The sequence below is a fragment of the Crocodylus porosus genome, unplaced genomic scaffold (genome assembly GCF_001723895.1).
Source record: "Crocodylus porosus isolate Cpor-Errol unplaced genomic scaffold, CroPor_comp1, whole genome shotgun sequence".
NCBI classification, from domain to species: domain Eukaryota; kingdom Metazoa; phylum Chordata; order Crocodylia; family Crocodylidae; genus Crocodylus; species Crocodylus porosus.
Window position 1 is genome coordinate 12,607,159 of NW_017728926.1, and position 24,591 is coordinate 12,631,749.

General features: G+C 50.0%; 1 protein-coding gene across 4 annotated transcripts in view; it reads left to right on the top strand.

The window, feature by feature from the left end:
- The first annotated feature begins 254 nt into the window (after positions 1–254).
- Positions 255–24,591, top strand: part of VWA5B1 (von Willebrand factor A domain containing 5B1) — a 66,497-nt gene continuing 42,160 nt past the window's right edge. Inside the window, exons 1-7 of one of the 4 annotated variants that reach the window (XM_019541514.1) lie at positions 255–947; positions 20,277–20,462; positions 21,014–21,175; positions 21,765–21,987; positions 22,728–22,870; positions 23,567–23,698; positions 23,962–24,086. In XM_019541514.1, coding sequence (XP_019397059.1) covers positions 20,324–20,462; positions 21,014–21,175; positions 21,765–21,987; positions 22,728–22,870; positions 23,567–23,698; positions 23,962–24,086 — 924 coding nt within the window. In that variant the 5' untranslated portion in view covers positions 255–947; positions 20,277–20,323. Of the gene's footprint in view, positions 948–20,194; positions 20,463–21,013; positions 21,176–21,764; positions 21,988–22,727; positions 22,871–23,566; positions 23,699–23,961; positions 24,087–24,591 lie in introns of those variants that run through there. The other 3 variants (XM_019541515.1, XM_019541512.1, XM_019541516.1) reach the window with 3 other exon arrangements.

Genomic DNA, 24,591 nt, shown 5'->3' on the forward strand with positions numbered 1-24,591 from the left:
GCCCGCAACCCTAAGGCCACCACTGCCGGACTGGCCCTTCCCTTGGGTGGGAGTTTTGGTCGTTAAAACAAATGAGCGGCCAGGAACGCAGGGAACTGAAATCTAAATACAAGCAGGCGGAGCAACAGCTAAGACCGGTGAACGGCTGTCAGACGCGGGCGCCGCTGGAGGAGAAACGCTAGGAGAGGTTGAGAGGAAGAGCCGGCAGAAAGGGCACCCGGCAGGTTTAGAGATGATAGGCAAGGAGCTGAGCGCTGGGTGGTTTCTGAATCCGGCTTTTGTTCTTCTGTGCTTGCCTAGCCAGGGTTAACTTTGTGTGTCAGAAAATCTCCGTGCTTGGTCTGTTCAAAATGCGGAGATCAGTTTAGGGATCTTCACGTTTTCAAAATAACCGCTCTCCTCTTGTCCAGATGTGGGCTTCTGCGTCAACCAGCTGGATTCTCAGCCTTCATAGTTCTCATTTTCAAATCATTCACCGCAGCCCCGGGGGCTAGGAGCTTACATGTTTAATAAAAACGGAGATTGTCGCATTGTTCCCCAATTTAAGGAACTGAGGCTGTAAGAAAAGCATAAAATATGGTGCGATTTGCCATAGAATCACAAGATTTGGAAACCCTGAAGGGTTAGCTAGAGAGCTCAGTGAAGAAAAAGAGCATAGGAAGGGATTGTAGGAATGCAGGGCTGGAAGAGACGTTGAGACATCGTGCAGTCTGTTCTGCTGCCCCGAGCCAGGATCAGGGATATCCAGAGCATCCCTGACAGATACTTGTCTAACCTCCAAGACGAGATGCACAGGAATGCGCAAGAAGAATCAGGAGGCTCCACAGAGATCTAGTGAATCACAGAGGAGGGAATGCCTGAATTGCTGTCCCCTTATGCAGTGTTAGTGCTGCCTTCAACCCCAGTTCTGCACTTGGGATCAGGGTCTTCCTTTCTTTCTACAGCAGGTGAGTAATGAGTGAGACCTCCAGAATGCAGAAAATGATGTTGTATAGATATAATGGATGTATTCCTGTGTCAGAAGCTTTCATCCATCCAAGCTCTATACAGGTTTTTTTTAAATAGAATGACGAACCAGAGTCTAGCAGAAGAGGGGACTGATAATATATGAGGTCAAAGTCTTTTTAAGCTTTGCTTTTGTGCAGTGGATGGCTAAAATCAGCCCTGAGGGATTGTCTTGGGGTGATGTTTGGAGTCTGCTGTAGACCCTCTGTGTTGAATCTGAGGATGGATAGAGAGTCTATAATGCTTTTAGAGTAATAGTTCTCAATCAGGGAGCTGTGGCACCCCGGGGTGCCTTGAGATCCTTACAAGGAAGTCGCAGGGTGCCAGACAATGTTAGCTGTGCAAACATGATTCAAAATAAATTGATAGAATTCAGATAGGAATTAGTGGTATTAAAATCATTCTGCCCTACAATGGTCTTGAATTTTGGCAACAGAATTATATTTTTCTGTAGTCAAAAAAAATGGGTGAAGAGGCACCCCTCAGAAAATGCCAGCTCAAGTCTAAGCTTTCCTGCCATGGCAGGAGGTTGGACTCAACGATCTGCTCAGGTCCCTTCCGACCCTACAAACTGTGAAACTATGAGAGGAGTCTGGAGTCTCAAAAGGTTGAGAACCACTGTTTGAGAGAGATAAATGGTGTTGGGAATTGTGCCAGATAGGGACTGCTCAAAATAATAGTAAACTCTGGGTATTTCCAGATGTGACAGCTGACAGATTTCTTCACCAAACAGTCACTTAGCTAACAAGAGGTGATCCCATTTTGCATTTGATCTTGGGAAGCAGCAAGAACATTATTGAGAGAGGTACTAGTCAATCCCAGTGTGATTGAGCTGTCAGTGTGATGAGGCTGTGAAAAAAGCATGTAGGTTGTAGGTAGAAGAAACATTAATATCATTGTACAGGGCATGGATGGGGCAGCCTCTGGAATACTGTGCATCATTATGAGCACCCCTGTGCAAGAAAGACACATTTTCACTGGGACGAGAAGAGAAAACAATCAGGGAAATGGAGATCCCATATAAGAGGAACTAAAAGAGCTTGGCTTTGTTTGCCTTAACAGAATAAAAGCAGAGAAAGGATGTGATTGCTCTTTCCCAACACATCATGAAAGTAAACACCGGGCCTGGAGAAGGGTTATTTCAGTTCAAGGGCAAAACCTGGGGAAGAAAATGGGCATAAGCTGGCCATGAATACATTTAAGTTGGAAGTTGGAAAGTTTCTAACCATTAGAGCTGGTCTGGAAGAGCATTCCCATGGGAGGAGTGGGGACAAAACCAACACTAGTTTCAGATGGAGCTTGATTAGCATGTGGAAGAAGTTATATGACCTGTGAGCAGGGGTTGGGAGCTGATGACCCAGCAGGTGCCTTCCAGTCCTACGCTCCTGGAAGTGGGAGGGGAATGCTACAGAGAAAGTTTGGAGGCAAGATGTGCGCGGGTGGTGTTCACATTCACAGGGCCTGTCTCATGGTATTTATCCCTGTGTACTCTGCAGTTGTGTCAGCCTCTGCAGGTGATTTCTATCGGGCTCTCTAGGGGTGTTTTTGGTGATGTTCCTTTCCAAGCTGGACTGACTACATGGTGGGGATCCACTTAGTTTGGCTTCTGAGCCAAGTGTGGAGAAGCTTCATCACTGTGGACTGGGTTCCCTGTTCTCTATCACTTCCCTCTGATTTCTCCCTTGGGTAGGTCTCTCCTGCTCTACACCCGCTAGCCATCTGCATCCACCAGACCTCCTCCTATTATCTATACCCAAGGGAAAGCTCCAAGAAGCAAGAGCCAGGGTTTTTGTGGGGGAGTGCCTCTGGGGTGGCCAGAAATACGGCTAGCCCCAAATGACACTACCTTTACAGTGTTTTGCCAGATAAAGTGCATTGCTCAGACTTTCCTGTAATTGCATGCTCGGAAATCTCCTTGCTTCAATTTCAGTGGACATCTTGGCCCCTTTTAGGCAGCAGCGCTGTGAAGGGTTGTCATGCAGTTGCTTCTTTTGTTAAAATCAATGTGACTGGCTCCTAAACAAAACCATTTAAAATACAACTGGGTGATGGGCATGGAGTGTGTGAGATCAGGACTTGGCATATATCCATAGCCAACTTGATGCTGCCAAACTCTTCATGGACTCCCTCCACCAGACCCCTCTGTGCTGGTACCCACCTCCCTGCATGCTCTGCTCCTTGGGGGCCTGCTTACCTTTGCTCTTCTACCCTCCACTTGCATGAAGGGCTGGGGGCTGCTTTTTCATCCCCACTGCCCTGTCAGTCTGAAACCTCCCTCCTCTGTCCGAGCCACTGAATCGCATCTCCTGCTTGGGCTGAATTCTGTTTCCACCTTGTCTGATCTCACTGATATCAGTGTGTCAGCAAAGGCTGAATTTAGCCCTTCAGCTGTTGTTCTTAAACCTGAATTTTCCTTCCAATCAATTCCAATCTAATTTTCTCCCTCCACCTTCCATTCTTCCTTTACTGTAGCCTGGCTTGAGCGTGATGTGTGCCCCTTGAAGTCAGTAGGCACTGACAGCATTTCCGAGGATCGCATCAGGCCCTAGTTCTTTAATGCTGCCTTTTATTCCTTCCATTTTTTACTTCCCCTTCTCTGCCTGCTTAGGAGGTGCTGTCCTTAGTTCTGTAAATTGCTCTCCGGGCTTTTGTTTGCCAGGCAATATTTGCTACTTGGTGTGATGAGAGCTCTGTAACAATTGAGTGCATTGTTCTCTCACCCATTTTCCCCAGTCTAATTAAGTTTCCTCTCTTTCAACGAACACTCCTGTGCTCTTGGCACTTCTCAAGCTCTGCCCAGCTGCAAAATGAACTTGGGGGTCTTGCGATGTTATCTGTAGATGTGACATCACAGCCTTTTCCATGGCAACGCATCGCAGTTCCTGAGAGGGAGCTGATGAGCTGAGCGCAAGGAGATTTTTCAATGGGAACCGAACAGTTTTAAAAGGTGAACAGTCAAAAGAGAGGCCAGCCAATAAATAAATACATAAAATAATTCATCAAAGGAAGCCCAGAAAAAGACAGGGGTGCAGATGAGGCCTTGCCTTGGGAATGGGGAAGCTTCCTGTTTTGCTCCTGGAGCACGGTGACTCCGGTCTCTTTGCAACCCCCTCCTTTCACATGCAAAAACCCTCATCTCTCATTCCATTTCCCTCTGCCATTTGCATATTAATTCTGTTTCATCTCCTAAACCTATCAGTCATTTTAAAGGTAAAGGGCAAGATTTTCACAAGACAAATGTAAAAGGTGCTAGAGATCTAACCATAGTGCCTTCCTTTAGATGGTTGCAGACTCTCGAGTTGCATGAGAGATTAATATTGTTAATTGGGGTTAATGTGGATATTAGAAATGAAGTGACTTGCCAGAGGGTCATTATGAGTGAGTCAGTGACAGAACTGAGATCAAAACCCACATTTTCCGTCCCTTGTGTTAACTACAGAGTTTGGGACAGGATTTAGGTGCATCATCAAGGATTGGTTTGAGTGGTCCATCAGGCGACTGGGATTAGGGCACACAAGGGAGTGATGTGGCTAGCAACACGTCAGACCTCTTTTGACTCCCCATCCCAGATGACCCAGTCCCAGTTTATCTGATTGGGGACAACATTCAGTGAATCCAGACTAAAACTCAGACTGCTGTTGCTAGATTTATACCAAGATTTGCTCTCTTGTAGAGACCTCGCTCCTGTTAATTCCAACAGGAACTATGCATCTCAGCGCTTGAGGTCATCTACTCTTCTGCCCTCTCAAATTGTTGCGTGAGCACTAGAAGCAGCAAACTGCTCTTCATCTTTGCAATGATTAAACTGTGCTATCCACAAGACACTGGCATGAAGGGAAGGTACACAGTGGCAGCCTCTGGCTTGTTGGCATGGCTGCAATTATCTGATGGCCTGCCAACCTGTCAGCATGTCCTGGATCTGCAAAGGTGGGATGCACAGGTGTCACTGCTTGTTCTGACCATATTGGGGTCCCATGAGACTAACTTTTCTCTTAGTTCTTCTACAATGCTTCTCCAGTCTGAACCCTAAAAATGAAGCAGTGCAGAGATGTGCAAAATCCACCCATCCAACAAAAACAAATAGACATACAAAAAACCTCAACAACAACAGCTCATGAAACTCTTCAGGACTTCAAGGCTGCTACTGGGACTTGTTCCAAGAGGACAAAAGCTCTCAGCTGATAGATATTGTCACCCCTTGATGTTTCTGCAGGTGAAGTTACAGTTGAAGCTGTTCTATGTGTTCTGTAGAGGAAGGATTTGGTAATGTGACTTCTTGGCTTCTATGTATGGGACACACTTATATGCCCTGCCCCATTCAGGACATAAGGTCATATTTGCATATAGGTCTGATGCCCCCTTTACATTCTACTTAAGCCTTCAAAAGGGAGACAGTGGTGCCAGTCCTCTGCAGACGGGTGAATTTTGTTCTCACTGAGCAACACAACAAGAGGCACAACAGAATCAGAGCTGCAGAAAGCTTAACACACTCTCCAAACGCCGGTTCTGTTGCCATGATTAACATTGTGCATAACACCAGATTCCTGGTTCTGCATTCCCAGTATAAATATTTACAGCCAAAGAAAAAACAGAATCTCATCAGGCTTGTGAGGGAGAGAAGCAAAATAGCATCTGAAGTGAGTGAGAGAAAGAGAGATCTTTCCTAGGGAGGGTAGGTCAGGGAGGAGGAGTCCCGGAGGCAATTGGCAGTAAGCAAGTTTCCACATTAGCTCAGGTGGGCTTGCTAACAGTTTCAGGAAGATGCTTTTTCTCTTTTTCCCTTGTTCTTTTATGTATTTTCCCTTCAAGTGAATCTATGCTTATGTAAACACCAGACCACTATCCCTGGGCATTTGCCTTTGATCATGGTTCACCATGGCAGCTGAGGATACAACTGTGAGTGGTCTTGTTGGCTTAAGTACCTGACTGGATCAGAGTCTTTAAGCCCATCACTGCAAGCATGTGGATCACCACTCCTAAAGCCATGCCTTCCAGGTGTGATGATTCAGTGTTTAGCCTCCCTGCCTCAGTGGTGGGGACAATTATTGCTAGCTGTTGTGGTTGTTTCTGTGACGTGGGCTCCCATATTGACTCTGAATTGCTTTGGGTCTCATCTTGCTTGTGGAAGTTTGGGTCAAAGCTGGTCTCTTATTATTTTTGCTGTGTCTAATGCAACGGTTTGTAGCACTATAAAAATAACCTGTCAGCAATCCAAGACTAGAACATCTGCATTATGGTCAAGCTAGGAAAGGCTGCTGATCAAAATTGCTGATTGTCTGTCCAGCAAGAGCCAGGTTTTGGGTTTTTTTTATGCCTAAACCACACAGCTTGCGTTTGGAGTACACAAGCAATGGGCATGTATAAGGCTTATACGTGTAACACTGAAGCATGAGATAATTGAATAATCATTGGGCTGGAGGCCAGGAATGCCTGCATTTTAATTCTGTTATGCCAGTGTGTCCTTGAGCCAGTTGCATTATCTTCCTGGGTCTCCATGTCCCCATCCGTGAAACAGGGCTGGAAATACTTGCCTGTACACAGGAAGGAAGAGCCAGGGCTTGATTTTTCAGGGTATTGAACCCCCCCCCAGAGCTTATGTTTGGACCTGCTTAGGCAAGCACTGAGCTAAGATTTGAGCTCCCTGATGGTCTCTATTCCTTTCATAATTAACTCGTCCTCCTGACTCATCTGACCTCTTCTGTACACCTTTTGCCTCCTGGCTACCTGAAGTGTAAATTCTCTGGGACAAACCTGTCTTCTTTGTTTTGCACACAGCAGCTAGTACAGGGTGGCCTTTGTCACTGATTAGAGTTTCTAGGCATGAGAGAGTAGAAATAACAGCAGCAGCAAGCCCCAGATTGCAGTCAACATGAGCTACGAATGCCAAGCACTTCTGGAAATATGGACAGTAGTGTTTGCCCAGAGCTTGGGAAGTAAAGAGTGCTAAGTACCAAGGCTTACAAATGATGTAGTGAGTCGTGACATCCCTAATTGGGAAATGTTAGCTACAGGCTTATGAAACAAATGCAGTTACATACTGGATTTTGTACGCCAGGAGAGTCAGCAGCAGGAACGGTGAATATACCTCCCCTTCCTCTGCCAGGCACCAGGTGATGTGCACGTTCCTGCTAATCAAAGGGTGGGAAAGCAAACTGATTCAGAGCGAACCCTCGGGGGGTGCGGGGCCTGGGGCAAATCAGCCTGTGTGAAGTCCCCTTAATGCTGTGCGGGTTGTGGTACCCCTGCAAGCGGGGTGTGTGTGGGGGGGTTTCCATTCTTCAGTGCAGGGCTGAGACTACAGCTCCAGGTGGGCCCTGCGGGAGGGGCCACAGCCGCTCCGCCTGGCTCTGGGGGGTGCCCAAAACACAGAGCCCGGGGCAGTCACCCCAATTCGCCCTACCCTAGGGACGGCCCTGCTGATATCTCAGCCAAAGGGCCCAGCTTTTGTTCCAGGGAGCTCTCTCCTCCAGGGCACTCTGCTCAGGCTCAGGTTTCCCAACGTCGCCTTCCTTGGGGCCGAGTCCCACAACAGTCTCACCCTCCAGGCCGGGGATCTAGGCTGCAGTTCCTCTTTTGCAATTTTCTGTACTTATCCCAGCAGGTCTGAGTTTAGTTCAGCACCTGCAGTTCTGCTCTCTCTCAGGACAATGATGGTTAATGAGTGACTGGCCAGGTTTCATGCAGCTCAGGATATTTATTTAAGGATGAAAAACTGCAGAAAAAAATACAGTAAAACCATGAAGAGTCTACCCATGTGTTAAACTGGCCAGGCTTTAACCATTGCCTGGCTGGGATTTGGGCAGGGGCATCGGACAAGTTCCTCAGATCTTTTTTCCAGAGTCAGTATCAGTCTTACGTTCTTAGATCGTGCGAGAGATCCCTCCTCGCTGTCAGCATGGCCACCTTGCAAGGTGCTCAGTTCCCAATTTCACCTATTTCATCACTGCCTTCTCTTCTAAATGGATGTACAATTTCCCCCAGTGAGGTGAGGCTTCTGAGGACTTAATTGCCTGAGGAGTTACATCAATCGCCCCCAGTCATCTTAGTTCTGCAGAAAAGCCTTGTAACTTCCCTCCAGCAGTAGACATATATAGCACTTAGAACGTGGATACAACTCTCTGAATGCTCCCCCTACCCAGAGTGTCTGACAAATCTCAGTGTTTCCATTCTTCCAAGGTCTCACATCTGTCACAGCCCCCATGTCAAATTCCGCTCTGTTTTATAAATACATATGGCTTGGGTGCCGGATTTGTTGGTACGAATCCCAGTGATTTTTTTGTGACATATGTTAGTTTCTTTGTCGGAGCCAAAAAGCAAATGTTTAACAAGCATTTGTAGCATGTGACGTGGGCTCTCTCTGGGGATTGTCTTACTTATCGAATAAGGAATGTAAACTCTTGTGCTTCAGGGCGCAAGCAAGAATTGAGCTGATGGGGACTGGAAACAAAACTTCCCCTGTGGGCAAGTAATTTCTTTATTGATAAACTTTTGAGTTTCTTGCCTATTCCTCTGAAATTTTGGAACATGAGATTGCATTAGATGGACTGATCCATTATGGCCATTGCTGTCTTCCTATGGCATGACCATAGTCAGATGCCTGGTATCTTGTTCTCCTCCAAGAGATGAGGCCCTAAAATCAGTAGAGACACAGAGTTATGGAAAACACAGAGCAAGTGAGAGGCATGATGACATTTCCCTAGAGATATGGTCCTGCCTGTGATAGAAGAGCTTGGACAGGGAGTCTGGTCCAGAAGAGCCCATGCAGTCACGGGTACCAAAATGCAGTGATTGTCTCATGCTGATTTGATCAGGAAGATCTGTATCTTCATGGTGGCATGACCAGCATCCTTTTACATGTGGAGGTTCTGAAGAACATCTCGGCTCACCGGCCAGTTGTTCCTACTCCATCCAGGAGAGCGCCTGCAAGGAGTGGGAAGAGGCCAATACAACCACAGGGGAACTGGAGAATCTAGTCTTGAAGCTAGTCTACCTTATGGTCTAACCCAAAGCCTTCTGTAGGCAACTGAAGGACTCCTATTGATGATAATGGATTTTGGATCAAGCCCTTCCACTTTTTTTCTCCCCTGACTTCACAGAAAGTATTTCTGATTGACATGGGTATTAAGAGAGAATAATTAGGCCTTCTGAGCATCCCTGCCACAATTGAGAGTCTTCAGTCCTGAAGAACATTGAAGCAATATTCTCAGCAATATTAAATTTCCTTTCAACAGCCACATTATTACCATTTATATTACTGAGGAGCCTGTTGGGCTCTGTGCTGTGCTAATACGCCGCAAGAGGTGTTCCCTGCCCTGAAACATTAAACGTTCGCCCCTCAGTTCTGACAGCAGGGGAAACAAAGGCACGGGGAGCTGAAGTGATAGGTCCAGGCTCACGCTGCCAGTGAGTGGCAGAACTGGGAATGGAGTCCAGTTAGGGAGTCAGGCTGTCTCGCTCCTATTCCTGGCTCTGCCACTGGTCACTTGTGTGACCTTGGTCCACTCACTTCCTTTCTCAGTGCCTCTCAGGGCTAGTTAGAGAAGTTGGGCTGGAAGGGGCCTCTAGAGGTCATCTAGTCCAACCCTCTGCCTCAGGCAGGATCATTCCTATCCAAGCCAGCCCATAAAAAACACAATCTCAACTCTACATAAGACTACCCGCAACACTGACCCAATGTAGACCTAACACCTTAACCTGCCACAGGTGAAGCAGGGGGACTGCAGCCTTGACCTGCCCTACCAAGGCTTTTCTGGGATAGTTAAACCAGCAAAGCCATAATTGAAGTGCAGCTTATACTGGTAAGAGGCATTCCTCTGCTGTTGTGTCTAAATTGCTTTCCCAAATGACACAGGCTCAGACAGCAAAAAGCCACTTTTGCCACTGTAAGTTGCCTTTACATGGCGGGTTTTACAGGCGGCACTCTGTGGATGAAGGTCATGGCTTTTCAACATCCCAGATAACACGCAGTTAGGGAAACACTGTGCAGTATAGACTTGACTTTACACTGTACGCACCTCAGGACAGCATCTAGCACAACGGGGCCCAGATCTAGATGGGGCCACTGGAGTCCTAATGTTTCTGCTTATGGATCTAATGGTGTCCTGTGTTTTGAGTGCTGAGACTCCTCCTCTGGGATACCCACTACAGCCAATGTAAGGGGTTTTGGGGCCTGTTTGGATGTGAAAAAGTGGCTGCCATGGGTGGCTGAAAAGAAACAGGGGCACAGAGGATGAGATAAGACTATGTGGGCCTGCAGGAGGAGCAGTGAGTGAGTGAGTGGCAGCTCGCTATGGGGAGAAGAGCACATCTTATTTTTGTATTGGGTACCAACAAGAGACTGTGGCAGTCTTGCAGGAGGCCAGTAGCGGTGGATGCAGCCGGTTTTGCAGGATTTAGGGCACTCCTATTATAGAAAAACAAGGAAACCACAATAAAGAAATGTAAAATAAATGATTCCCCCTCTCCCCCCCAGCAATCGCTGTGAAAAATCTCCCCCTTGGGAGAGAAGTGACCGTGATTCTTGTTTGGATCCTGCACTCCCATTACGGGCTGCCCATAACTTCCCTTCCTCAAGGGCACTGTTTTCGTGCTATTACCTTGTCACCAGCCTGCTTTCTATCTCAGACCTTGTCTCTCCACCTGGTGAGAGGGTCTATCAGAGGTGCCCGCAGATATGAGACCTCTCGTTGTCCTCTCATCTATCCGCTCAGACGTGTACAGACTGGGTCGAGAGAATGGCCATTTTGGACACGGAGACGTGTTGTCCCCCCGCTCCCTGCGGCTGCAGAGCCAAAGGCTCCCAAGCGAAGCAGAGAAGAATTATGCAAACTGAAGACTTGTGCCATCATGTCCTTAGGAGAAGGAGGGGGAGAGGGCGGCGGGGGGGGTAGAGAAAGACAGGGGTGTGCGTGTGCATGTGTGTGTGTGTGTGTACAAGGGGATTGTCATGGTTACCTCTCTGACAAAACAAATGGCTGCACTTAACGATGGGCACCCAAACAGCTCGCCCAAAGCCGGCGCTCATCAGCTGGCTGCCAGCGGAGCCGCGGCTCTGCCATGTGAAGCAGGAGCCTTGTCAGCAGCTCCCCGGAGCCGGCTTTTGCAGAGAGACACATGTTGCTGCAGCTTGCTAGGTAAGGCAACCCCAGGGGTTGGAGGGGAGGTGGTCAAGGGGAGCCCCCAGCCCAAGGCATCAGTGCCAAGGGGGTAGATCTGTGCCCCTGGGGTGGTGGAGGTGGAGGTGGAGGGGGGGAGGATGCCACAGGTTGCTGAAGGTCCTTCCCGGTGGTGGGATCCTCCCCCCCATCCCTCTGATCTCTCTCTCCCGGTGCCTGGCAGAGACCAAAGGAGTGTGAAGCTTTGCCTGCCGCCGCCGGGATCGCTCCGGCTCGGACAGCGCAGCCCTCCGCCAAGGTAAGGGACAGCGGTGGCCGCTTCTGCTCCGGAGCCTCCCGCAGCCCCCGAGGCCGGCTGCCCGGTCCCGTCCCGGGGATCTGCCTGCGGCATTGCCCGTGACCTTGGGCTGTGCTCGGCGCTGCAGCTCCCGCTCCGCCAGCGCCTCCTGCCCTCCTCGCACCTGGCCTGGGCCGGGCTTGGACTCGCCCAGGGGCTGCTTCGTGTCGGAGGGGGGCGGTCCCTGGCTGCTGCAGCTGGGAGGTGCCTCTGCCCTGCCCTGCCCTGCCCTGCCCCACCCTGGGAGGTGCTGGGCTCCTGTCCCCCACACTAGATCAGTGATCCTGATCGCAGCTCATTGTGGAGGGGCTTGCCTCTGGGCTAAGGTAGAGCCACTGCAGCTTGTTTCTTTCTGAGCAGTGAGTCCAGGGCTCTGCAGGTTGCAGGCACTGGGCGATGCAGTGCTGGGGCTCCCGCAGGGACGGAGCCTGCAATCAGGGCCAGGCAGGAGGGCTGCTTCTAGGCACAGTCCTGTGGCATTTGTCTTTCCAAGCCAGGGCACTGATTGTCAATCCGAAAATCGGCCTCCTGAGTTATACCTAAGGAGCTGTCATCTGGGGGGAATCAGCCACCGCTCCTCCAGAGCCTCTCACCAGCCATCAGGGCCAGGAGGAGGGGAGGGAGGATGGAGAAGCACGGCCAGGCACCCTCTGGGCAGGCCTGGCTACAGGGGAGGAAGAGCAGACAGTGCTGTGGCAATGGGAAGGAGGGGCAGCACTTGCAAGCTGCCCCTCTCCCCACTGCTGCCTGCCCACCAAGCCCCAGCTGGGACTCTGGGGGAGAGTCTGGAGCATGCTCATCTCCTGTCCTCCCGTCTCTGCTAGCAGAGATCTGCTCCTCACACTTCAGTCCCCTGCATCTGCCACCCGATCCTCCTCCGCCAGCCAGCCCGGCACCAGCAGGGACACGCACCTCCACTAGTCCCAAAAGAATTTCTCCCTGGTTACAGGTTGGGCAGCACTTCCCCCCTGATCCTCACACCCACCACCAAAATGCAGTCACCTCTGGGGTGAAACCCATCAGCTGTTTCTACAGCGGTATCCAACTGCAGTTACAGGGAAGAGATGAAGGAATCAGCCCGGTGACCTTCGCTGGAGGTCGGCCAGGTCATTGGGGTAAACATGCTTTTGGCAAGTGCCACAGGACTAGCCAGAGCCACAGCAACTCTGGACTTGGCTTTTACATCTCCTGTGAGAGCCAGCACCCCCCTCCCATCCCCGCCACAGTGTTGGGTAATTGGCTCAGTACCATAGTGAAAAATGCTGCTTACAGAATCACTGACGTTTTTTATCCCAAGGCGAGTACTTCCTAGGCAGTGCTCAGAAGATTCATCTCGAGTCTGTTGGGGGTCTGGAAAGGTTTGACTCAGCTTAGCTCTGACTTCTGACAAGGCGGGATGGCTGAAGGATGCACTGTATATTACACTGTATGTTATGGGCATCCTTCATTTTATGGTTAAAGCCTTGGAGGCTGGTCTCTGTAGAGGTGATCTTTCCCAAACAGGCTTGAGGTGCATTGGTGAGGCAGTTCTGGGAAGTGCATGGAGTTACTGCCTCAGTTTTACTGGTTCTGCAGGCAAACAGAAGTTTATTTTCCAGTTCCAGGCACCTGGTGCCTTTCACAGCCACTGACTTCATTTGGAAATGAGAGCAATAATGAATGGTCATAATGCAATAGGTTATACTGCTTTTAGCTTGGACAGCGGAGCATGGGAGGGAAGCTCGCTCTCATTGATCTCTGCAAGACATGCCCAGCTGTAGTCGTCCTGACAGGCCACTGGATGTCAGTGTTGATTGATACAAATGAAGCTGAAGGAATATTTACCCAGCACAGGAAAACTTGTCGCTCTTCATCAAATGATGTGAACGTGGATGTGATCTCAGTGCTAGGCTGGGTCTGGATCTGGACAGAAGACTGAAATCTGGAAGAGTCCCTCAGAGTTGGTGTAGAGTAGGTGTCTCCATGGCACTGGGGAAATCTGTGCTGTCGGAGGGCTCATCTTTCTAGTTAGATCTAGGACTGAGAGTCCGACTTCTTGGGGATGTCGCCCTGCATCTGCGAATGTCCCAGATCCACATGTACCACGGCAGCATTTTACCGATGCGTCTGAGAACCAGGTTCTCTAATGCTTTCTCATTCCAAAAGAGCATTCCAGCCCAGGGTTTTCTCCTGACAACTGTGAAGCATTCAAGGAGCACGTGACATCACAGAAATGCGGGTGCTTCTAGGGTGGAAACTACCAGCTCTGTAACAAGCTATGCAAAAGTTAATGGCAAGTGAAGTACTGCATGCAGCTGAAATGGAACATAATTTCCCAGCTGGAAAGGGGCCAAGACCCTGGCACTATCACTCCTGTGCATTGTGCCCATGAGCAGGGAGGACCTCTGTTGCAAATCTAATTAGAAGGAGGTCCTGGCAACAGCGTGGTAGTCTATGTTGAAACCCACTCAGGAACAATCTGGTGGGAAGTGTGTGACTCCAGTGAATTCAAGTGAATCCCTCTGGAAGGCTTCCTGCTGTACTGTCGGTGGCAGGAAATGGGCCCAGGACATGGCATTCTGCATGGAGAGACCAGAGCCGCTGGATCTAATTGAAGGAGGAAAAGTTTGGCAAGTCCTGATACTCCTAGCATGTCTGATACACCTCTGGCACTCATGTATCATGTCTGATACACAAGCGCACTCCCAGCACTGTCTGGATTTCACTTGCTGTGAGTAAGGCTGCCTACCAGTGGGTCCTCTACCATGCTCTGCATCACCAGGGTAGTGTCAGTGTATGGAGCCCACTGGTGTTGTGGTATCAGCAGTGCAGGTTGGACTCTCTCTACTGGCCCACAGTGCTTAAACGACATGCTTTGGGTCCTGCACGGTGCTGGGGGTAAGCTGGCTGGGAGCCCCCAACCTACACAGAAGTTCTGCATGACACAACAACCCACATCATCATCTTCTGCAACCAACTTGGCTTCTTAGATGGGTTTCAGAAGAGATCACGGGATCAAAAGATCTGTTGATTTCCTGCTGTTTTGTTGAAACCGAAGTGTGACACGGCAATGTTACTTGAGCCTAGCACAGTGACCTTGGAGGAGGCCCTTGGAGCTCAGTAAATGCTGCCTACAAACTGTGTGCAGTGGTTTGTTCCTGATGATGACAAGGCTCTGCTTGCTTCACACCTCTCTGCTACTGTTGCGTAACTGTGGTGCAGGATCAGCTCATTCCTTATTACCCCAGCATAAACCCAGCCAGGGTGTAACCCCATTGCATGATAGCTCACTCTTCTGTAAACTCTCTCACCATAGCTGGAAGGAGAAGCTGATCATCACTAGGGACCAGAAACCCAGCAGTAGCAAGAGCTGCGCAAATGGTCTTGAGCTTGACCTACAAACAATGAATGATTATTCCCTTCCCTGCCCCAGAACCAGGCCACCTCTACTAGTCAGAAAGCACCAGCACAGGACATTTGTGATGCATCCAGCAAGCCAGCTGCTGGCTCTGTTAGCTGTCTCAGGCACGGCTGCTTATCTGATCAGCTGTGGGCAGTGTGAGGCCAGGTCCAGCTGCTGCAGCACCGTAATACTCACTGCAGTCATCATCGCCTTTGCTTTTTGCTACATGAAATGTAGCAGCTCAGCTTATTAATCCCTGCATTCATCCATTCACTATCCTTGCAGGGTAACAGGTCTGTGAGTTGCAATTCAGCTTCCTTTCATGCATGCCCAGAGTGCACAGCTGAGATCAGGTGGGGTAGGGTGGTGTGTGCACAGTTACCCAGGCTCACACTAGCATCTGGAGCTTAGTTTTAAGGATGCTTAGAGGGAAAGCAGCTCCCTTTTGCTTTTTCTTTGTAGAGGCGAGCTAGCCCACCATTCAGGTACCTCGGGTCCAGTTCTACTGTGTGTAGACAAAGCAAGACAACACCACTTGTCTGGCTCGGAGAACAAAAGGTGAAGTGAAAGGAATCCAGGAGGCAGGCAGTGGTATGGAGAACTGGGGGCTGTTGGCTGCCCGGTGGGCAGCTCATCAGCAGAGAGCAGGGCAGTCAGAGCTCCCTATGAAGAGTGGAGAGGGGAGCTCAGAGCTCACATTACTATAAGCTGCCTGGCAGTGCTGCCTGACTGCAGACCCTTGCTTCTTCCCTTCCTTTTCTCCGTACGTTCTCTACCTCCCCCCAGCATCCTTCTTTCCGCTGTAGACACTTAATGGCATGCTTGACACGAACTGCAGCGCAGCACCGGTCCCTCGCCTCCCATCCGCTCCACAGTGCCTTCTCCAGCAGCTTTTGCCATTTTCTCTTTGCCATTTTAAGGGCCTTTGAAGGTGAAGCAGCAGAAAGAGCTCTCTGTACAGGTTCGCCAGATTGCAGTGCACAGCCTGTGCTCCGTGTTTGGCCACTAGACTCCCAGCGCAGCTCTGAGAGAGGTGAGGGAGGCTTTGAGGCAGGTTCAACCTAGACTCATGGGGTGCTGGGCTGAGAGGCAGGAAGCCTGGGCTCTAATCCTGACTGATGCTGTGTGACCCTGGCTCTCTCGATTCCCTGTTTTGATTACAACCTCTTTGGGACAGGAAGTGTCTCTCACCAGGGGTTTGGGCAGCACCCAGGACAATGCACTGACTTGCCTGTCCTCTTGAACATGTGGCAGAAGGCTTGGAAATGTTTGCAGGTTGTTCTGAGTCTTCTTTCCACCAAGGAGAGTTTTAAATGTCTAGGAAAGCCCAGGAAAGCCAATAGCTCCATGCAGACTTGAGATAAAAACATGCCAGAGCACAGCAGCAGGTAGAGAAATCTCAGTGTTTTTAAAGCACTGTTGCTTTCCCAAAGTCCTGGGTTGTGCTTTGCTGGAAGCCATCCCTGGTGCTTCGAGCCCTGCTACGCTGAAAAAGTGGAAATTATTCATGGCTGCATTCTGTCAGGGGTGACGAAGGGGGCTGGCCCCCTGGAAGGGCAGAGCCTACGGCAGCTCCTGGCTTCACACGCAGGCAGGGGAGGGTAGGCAGTAGGGATGGGCCACCAGGAGAAGCCTAACGAAACAGAGGCTGTTTGAGAGTGACTCATGGCAGGTACCGTTCTGAATCTGTTCATGGGAAGGCTGTTGCTGGTGCCCACCTGACTGTGAATGAGCCGAGGCGTGCTTTGCACTGCTCTGTGTTCTGGGACAAGAAGTCCTTGTCTGCTTTGCCGAGTTCTTGTCGAGGACAAAGCACTGGGTGGGAGCATAGCCGCTGTGATGGAATCAGGGAGTAGAGGTCCCGCAGTGATAAAGAGTGAGGCTGGCTTATAAATTCCACCAGGAAAAGGTCTGAGAAGAGAGATGTGGCCTCAATACCTTTCCAGGCTGAGGAAGAGGCATGTGAAGGGCCAGAAGGGAGAAGTGGCCACTCCCAGTGCTGGAGCTGGCTTGTCCCCATCCTCTCTTTCTCTTCTCCCTTCGGTTTGGAGAGGAAAGGCTGTGGTTAAGCAGTGCCCTGGGGCTGAGGAAACTTTTGGCCCTGTTCTGCCATAACTGCACTGTGATAGTTCTTCTTGATAATTTTTCCTCTCTCTTACTTTTGTAGGGCTCAGAAGTACCCAGCTCAGCAGGGCTCTGGCCTTACATGGGCCCTCTAGGAACTCCTGTAGGTTGTAACAAAAGTGGTTGCCAGCCCTCTCACTGGGCATAGACATGCTTCCTCTACCAGCTGGAGGCCCCACAGCTGTCCTGTCTTGGTGAGGTGAGAGCTAATTGGGGATGATCTTCCCTGCAGACCCTCATTTGCCGCTGCTCTGGCCAGACTGCTTTTCCCATCACTAGCAGAGGCTGAGAGTCAGCAAACCATGGCACTTTGAGATGTTATTTATGTGGCTGCTATAAATCATCTTGTCTCTGAAGCTCATCATTGTCTCTTGTCCTCTGTCTGGCCCTTCCTTGGTGAGGATGAGCAATCTCCCCAGACAGCTGCCCTTGGGTCTCAAACACAGCCTGTGTTGCCTTTGAAGTCTTTGCTGTTCCCTGCGTCTCAGCCTGGGCTGTGCAGCCAGAGATGGCCTGGCTGCCTATACTATGGCTGGTCATCCCAGGAGGAGGCATGCTCCTCAACTTCCTCCAGAGCAGAGAAGTGGAGACCAGGGGCTCGGTTCTCACCGCACTGACCCTGGGTGGCATAACAGCGATACCTCATCAGGCTGCCAGCCTGGCTCAGTTGGCTCCCCCGTTCCTCTCTTCAGTCTTCCTCCTCCTGTCCTCTCTTTTTTCCCCTTTCAGATCTTACTTTCCTTGATCATGTCATTCAGCCTCCTTCTTTCCCATCCGGCATTTCTACTACTCCCCAAAGTCACGATGGGCTTTGCTGGCTGGAGATGCTCTGTCTCAATGGCTCATTTATGCTCATGATTTCCCTGTGTAGCAGAACTCCATTTGCAATCCTGCCAGACTCCAGATTTATTGTTTGGAGGAGCCTGGGTTTCCCAGACTGTCTGGCCTGTGGTGTCATCACTACTTTGAAAGGCAATAGGGTAAACTAGCTAGATATATGAGCTGCCTAGTCCTGCTAAGCATCCAACACCTTGTCCTGTGGGGGTTTTTTTACATGCATGTCATTGGCTTTTTGTGGTCTCTTTCTGCCTGTCAGAGGCACAGATATGAACAACGTTTTCTTTCCCAAACAGAGACCCTGTTAAGTGGTTCCTGTGTGGGGCTGTTCCCCAGCTGAGCTCCCAAGTCACTTGTATTGTTGGATCGAGTGCTTAAACGAGACCGGTCCCATGGGCCATTAGACTGGAGACAGATCTGTCACTGTTGGAGCGTCTAACCCTCCTGTGATGAGTTTTGCAAACAAAGTGTGAGTCCTTTTGCCTAGAGCAGGGGACTGGCAGCCAGCACTGAGTTTTATTCCCAGATCTGCCACAAGCTCCCTTTGGACACATCTCTGTTCCTATCTGTCACTGTATCCAATGAAGGCTGAGAGGCTTCAGCAGGAATGACTGACACAGAGATCCTCAAGTGCAAGATGTCCTGGAACTGCAAAACATTATTATTAGTTCATTGTGTTTCAGACTTCTGCTGTCCTTCTTCCATAGCTATTATCCAGTCTTGTTAAAGTCCCAGCAACCCTTGGGATCCCATACCCGCTGGCCCTGACTCCCAGCCCCACCGGACCCTTAGGTTCTGTTCCTCCCTCTTACAGTCTTTGCTGGCCCTTCTCACTTTGCTGCCTTGTTTTAGCCTCTTAAGTTGATCGGCTGCTGCTGCTGCTTTTCCACAGCAAGGAATGAGTCTTGATGACTGTTGTGTGCCCTTTCTAGGACATTTGCATTTCGAGGTGGTTTTAATAACACAGGGCTGCCAGGAAATGAGAGACAGCTGATGTTTTCCATTGCTGCCCCCGCCTTATGGATCTTGTAAAGTCTGGTTTAAAGCATCCAGAGCCAGCAGAGGAGCAGCTAGACAGAAGCTACCCCTGGGAGATGGCTGAGGACAGAAACCCCCTGCAAGGCCCTTACCTGAATGCATCTGTCAGTCAGGCTGGGAGAAGATTAGCTAGAACAGAGAACAGGTTAGGAGGGAGCAGAGTTGCAAGGGAAATTTAATTAACAGAACCAGTAGAGGCAACTCCCTAAAATATGAGCAGCTCTCTTAAGGAGTTATTAAAGTGAGTCATACTTTGCAAGAGGGAAGTGGAGACGCAGGACATTGGAGCTGAGGGTTTGGGGGGCTGGGGTGGGGGGCCGGCATTCCAATTTCCTGAAATGCAACAACAATAAAGAGATGAATTAATATGGCCAGTGTTGTGGGGGTGTCTGCTAAGAGGCAGAGATACTCTAGGCAGACAAGAATATCTGTCTGTCTATCACTTTGTAAGATGCAAGGACTTTTGGTGATATCTTCGATTAGATCAATTGTATAGTTGGGCGAGATGTTGAACAAGCTTTGTCTGGGAAAGAAGCAGACACAGGTTAAGCTAAATACCAGTTAAAACAAACTGATACAATGGAGGGCAATTTAAGCCTCATGGTGAAATATCAGTGCATTGCTTGGTTCAGGCTTTATCCTTCAGCCAGATTTAGCTCCAAGGCATTCCTAGGTAGTGGGCAGAATACCTTGTATTCAGACAGCATCTTTCCATCATTACGGTCTTAAAACGTGTTACTCATCTGGGCTGCCTCATCTTTCCTTCCCTGGTGAGGACATTCATTCTCCCTTGTCAAGTAGGAATTAATTCTTCCTCCTGGCCGAAGCAGATCCTCACAGAGTCATTGTCTGTCTGTCTTGGTGCTTTACCCCAGATTGGTAGGATGAATGCCTGCTTTGGGAAAGCAAAGGATGGAGATACTCATGCCAGTCAAACCCAGTCATCCACCCATTTGCCCTTCCATGGATGTGGGCGCAGCTTTGGACAAAAGGGTGGTGTGGTTGCATCTCACTAGCACCTGTCCCACTCTGTGCTGCTGTGCTATGAAGGGAGAGGAAAGAAAGCGGGTCGGTGGGAGGAAGCTATAACCAGTGCTTGCCAACTGGATTCTTTTGTTCAGCCCAGAGATCTCTCCAGTTCCACATTCTGCTAGAAACTGAGTCCATGTCTGTGCTGAGATACAGGCTGCCCTGCCAACAGTTTTCTGGAATATCCAAGTATCTTGAAAGCCCTTGGTGAGGCTGTGGGCACTGCAGGGAATGAGGAGATAGAGGTCCAAGATAGCTGATGCCTCCAAGTAGCTGGGCAATAGGAAATCCAAGCTGTAGCTCTGCAGCCAACCCCAGAGCTGCAGAAGTGAATGTGGGGTGATGGGAATATGGGATTCCAGCTGTCAGGGCTCTTTCATGTTGCTCATGTCCTTCCTCCTGTCTCCAGTTTGCTGCAGGTCCTGACACTTGAGCCACCCATAGACTCTAAGCAAGATGCCTGGGCTTATCAACCGGACAACCAGCTGCCCACTTCCACTCACAGCCTCCGAGGTCACCTCATGCGTCAGTGGCTATGCCTTTGGGATGACAGCCTCTTTGACATATGCCAACCCAGAGGCCCATCCTTTCGAAGGTAAGTTCCCAAAGGAGGTCCCATTGTCCACAGAGTAAAGGCTGTATTCCTCAGGTGCCAGGGTCACTATGGGAGAAGGGTAACTCCTGGCACTGGTTTTATCTTCTGAGTCCTCCTTAGATGTCTCCCTGTAATACCCACCTCTGGTCCAGATTTTCTTGTGCAGTGGGAACTATTTGGGAGCCACTGGGAAGCTAGTCCTCAAGATGCAACAGCTCCAGCCCAGGTCCCTTGTGCTAGGATAAGTTGGAGAAGCCTAAGGACTCGTCTAATTTCCAGACACTGCCTTTGATCCCCAAGGGCCGCACTGCTGAGAATCTGCGAAACAGGCACCAGCTTTATGCCAGATGAGCTCTGTCCCAGGAATCAGATCAGATGACTTCTTAGGTGGGGATCTGGGCACTTGCTTGTCCCTTTCAATTGCAAAAGTGCTGGACCTGAGAACCAAGCCCATAATGTCATTTTTTATAGGCCTAGGGTTTTCTCCACCCCCAGTGCTGGCTCCTGCCAGAGAAAGGAACCCTTAATGCTGCGTCTCCTCCCATTGGCAGGTCTCTTTGTGTACCCACTGGATGAGTACACCACGGTGGTGGGGTTTGAAGCTGTTGTGTCCAGACGTGCTGTGACAGTGCAGATCAAAGACAAAGCCAAAATGGATGACTCTTACTTCGACTGCAGCAACATCTCCAGTGGGAGGACTCCAGATGGAAGCGGTAAGCAGGGGCTCAGTGTTTTTGTGGTATAGGGGAATCTCAGTTGACCCATCAGCCAGGTTTGCTCATGACGTGGCATCAGGAGGGCTTGGACCAGAGGGCTGAGGCTGGGTCATTTCCTTCTTCATATGGTGTATGCCTGAAAGTCCATCTGTTTCTGAAGGCTACATGACTTAGAACATAAGAACTGCCATTGCTATGGATGAGACAATAGGTCCATCTTGCCCAGTCTCCTGTGTCACACAGTGGCAGAGAGTGGATGCTGAAAGGGAGAGTGTACAGGGTATGATTAGGGGGAAGCTCAAATAAAGGGACCTAGAAAGACTCCCATTGACTGTAGTGGGCTTTGGATCGGGCATTTTTTGGAGCTACAAAGAAGGGTGAAAGCAGATCTTAGTCCCAACCAGCTATGATTGAATGTCTTGGCAATGCACCTGATTGCACTGGGATGCTGCTGGGCATTGTCTAACAACTTCCAAGGGCTGTTGAGGGAGGAGAGAGACCCAGACAAGGTCACCTTGGCAGGGAAGAGTGTCTCCTCTGGCAGGTATCCAGTGCATTTCCTCTGTGTGACCTTCTCTCTGTGCAGGAAGGCTTGTGCTGGATGAGGACTTGGAAAGGATCCTTTTTGTGGTTAACCTGGGCATGATCCCTCCACTGGAAAGCATCTCCATCTTCATCAGCACCTCCTCGGAGCTTCAGACACTGCCAAGCGGGGCAGTGAGGGTTCTTCTCCCAGCTGTGTGCGTGCCCAGCGTCCCCCAGTCAAACATGGAGAACTCTGCCAGCCTCTCTGGACATCAGCTCCGAGCGTAAGGGACCATGCAAAGAAGCCAGAGGGTTTTAGGTATCGCCCAGACACTGTGGTGAGGGGTGCCAAAGAAAGGCCTGTAGAGTCCTGTTTCCTTCAGCAGCATCCTCTGAGATTGCCCCTTCCCCATCACTTCTCTAACTACAGAGCTTTACCTGCCTGCTTGTTTAGGCCTGAATTTCTTCCAAGCTATTAGGAGTACAAAGGCCAGGCCACAGACCAACAGACTGTTTTTGTGGAAGGCCATTGCCTCTACTGATGCTGGTACACCTCCCATCTTCTCTTGTTAGAAGCCTCCTTGCAGCTGACCCGTGGCTTGGTGTGCCTTACTACACCCCACTTCTCCTCTGAGGTGCCCCCCACTCACCCCCTGGGTCATGTCCTGACATAACCATTACTCTTTAGCCCCCTTCCTGGCCATTTTCTGTCCATTTCTCCCTTTCACGTATGATTTCCAATCCCATAGCCTTTGGCTCTGTCTGGGTGTCTTGCTTAGTGCCCACCTGGCTGTTTCTTCATCATCTCCTGAGCTTCCCAGAAGGCAACATGCCCCTGGGGATGGCACTGAGCCGAGAGCTATGAACTGAAGCTCAGGTTGCTGCATAAAAACAAGCTTCAGCTGCATTAGGAGCTGAGAGAGTGACTGATTGCTTTGCCCTCAGACTCCGTAGCATGTTTGCAGTGCAGCAGAGAGGGCAAGTCCAAGGGGTGCCATGTTCACACAGTCTCATCTCCTCACAGAGACAGGCATAACTCTGGAGCTGGGGGCCTGGATCAAGGGCAGAAGCTGTGTCTGGCCCGGCTGCTGGAGAGTGAGGCATCCAACCCAACCGAGTACGAGTTCAGCTTCCACCTGGAGATCCGAGGGCCCTGCTTGCTCGCAGGTGAGAGTGCCAGGGCCTGAAGCCAGACCTGCTTGGAATTACCACCAAGGGCTCTGCCCCCTGCACTAAGGGAACACCCCTGTTCCAGCTGGGCAGGGTTCCCTCAGCCATCTGCCTGCCTAACACCTGCAGTGCTGAAGAGCAGTGATTTCCTCTCACGGTTGCTTTTCTGCAAATATGGCTTCATTGCACTGAGCTGGCAAGAGGTGACATGGGGTGCACAGTGTGGACAGCATACCAGATGTGCTGGTACACAGGTCCTTACACACCCCTCCCAGTTCCTTTATACCCCCGCCTCTCATTCCTCCCTTAGTATACTACGCAGGGGCCACAGAGTGCTCAGTCATGTCTCCAAGGCAATAAGCCCTGCTCACTTGCTCCCACTCTGGCACACCAGTGCCAAAAATGAGGCATTGAGGATGCTCCTGGCACTGCTCAAGCCCCGGGTTTCCAGTGTGCTCAGGAGAAGTGGCTTCAGGTGTCCCCAGGGTGTCCTCTGTGCTCCATTCTTGGAGTTGACACTGATGAAGCAGGGATGGGTGAGTGCAGCTTATTGCTGGGTAGGGAAGCCACCCCATGTCTCCTCACTCTCACTCTGGTCTCCTGAAGCCCAGCTCCCCTCATCCAGCTCCACAAATAGCTTCTCCACAGATCTGCCAGCACTGCTCCCACCTGACCTCTGTCTTTCCCACGCAGGTGTTGAAAGCCCAACGCATGAGATCCGGGCAGATGCCGATCCCTCTGCCCGCTCTGCCAAGAGCATCATGATCACGCTAGCCAACAGACACACTTTTGACAGACCAGTGGAAATACTAATCCATCCAAGCGGTAGGTGGGCCGTGCCATCTGCCAGCCATCCGTTCCCTTCCAAGGGGTCCTTTCCCATTGTCCTGGAAGTAAGGGGAGTTGGTGGGTCTTGGCACTTTTCAGGTAGTACATTTCTAGGCCTGTATGTGAATTAAATTGTTCACCTGGAAGTGTGGGCCACTGTCCTCTGGAGCCTGTTTGAAGGCAGCATCTTCCCAATTCTGTGCCCCTCTGTGTCTCCCAAACTAGAAGTCTAAATGTGCCCTTTGCTCCTTCTCTTCTAGAACCCCATATGCCTCATATTTTGATGGAAGAAGGTGACATGACCCCTGCAGAGTATGAACAACACCTGAAGGGAAGAAATGATTTTATTAAAGGGACAAAGAAGGACCCCAGTGCAGAAAAGAAGGTGAGGAGAGAATGGGCTTTTACCCTTAGCTGGGGTTTAATTCAGCAAATGATTGATTTTTAGTTTACTTTTTGTATTACATCCCAGAAATCCCCACAGTGCAGTATCCTGCTCCTGAGATGGGCTTCTGGCTGGCAATTGGGGAAGATTTAGATATAAGAAAACAGAGCTTTTAGCAGTAAATAAATGTTGACTGCACTTGGGAGTTTGTCGCAAGGGCCTGGGTTGGGAAAGTAAATATTGATTTATCAGTACAAGGTAAATTGTACTACCCAAGTTTATTATCATTGTTATAAGTAGTATAATTAGTACTAATAGCAGAATATATCCAGTTATACACTACATGCATAATACAGTTCTAATGATTATGGGCAGTAAGTCCTTCACTGAATTTCTCCCATGGTTAGTTAAACAAGGAGCAGTGAAGAATTTTCTCCCCAGCCATAAGCCTCATTTCAGAGGCAGGATGCTGTACAGCAGAGACTATGGGTCTGATGTGGAATGG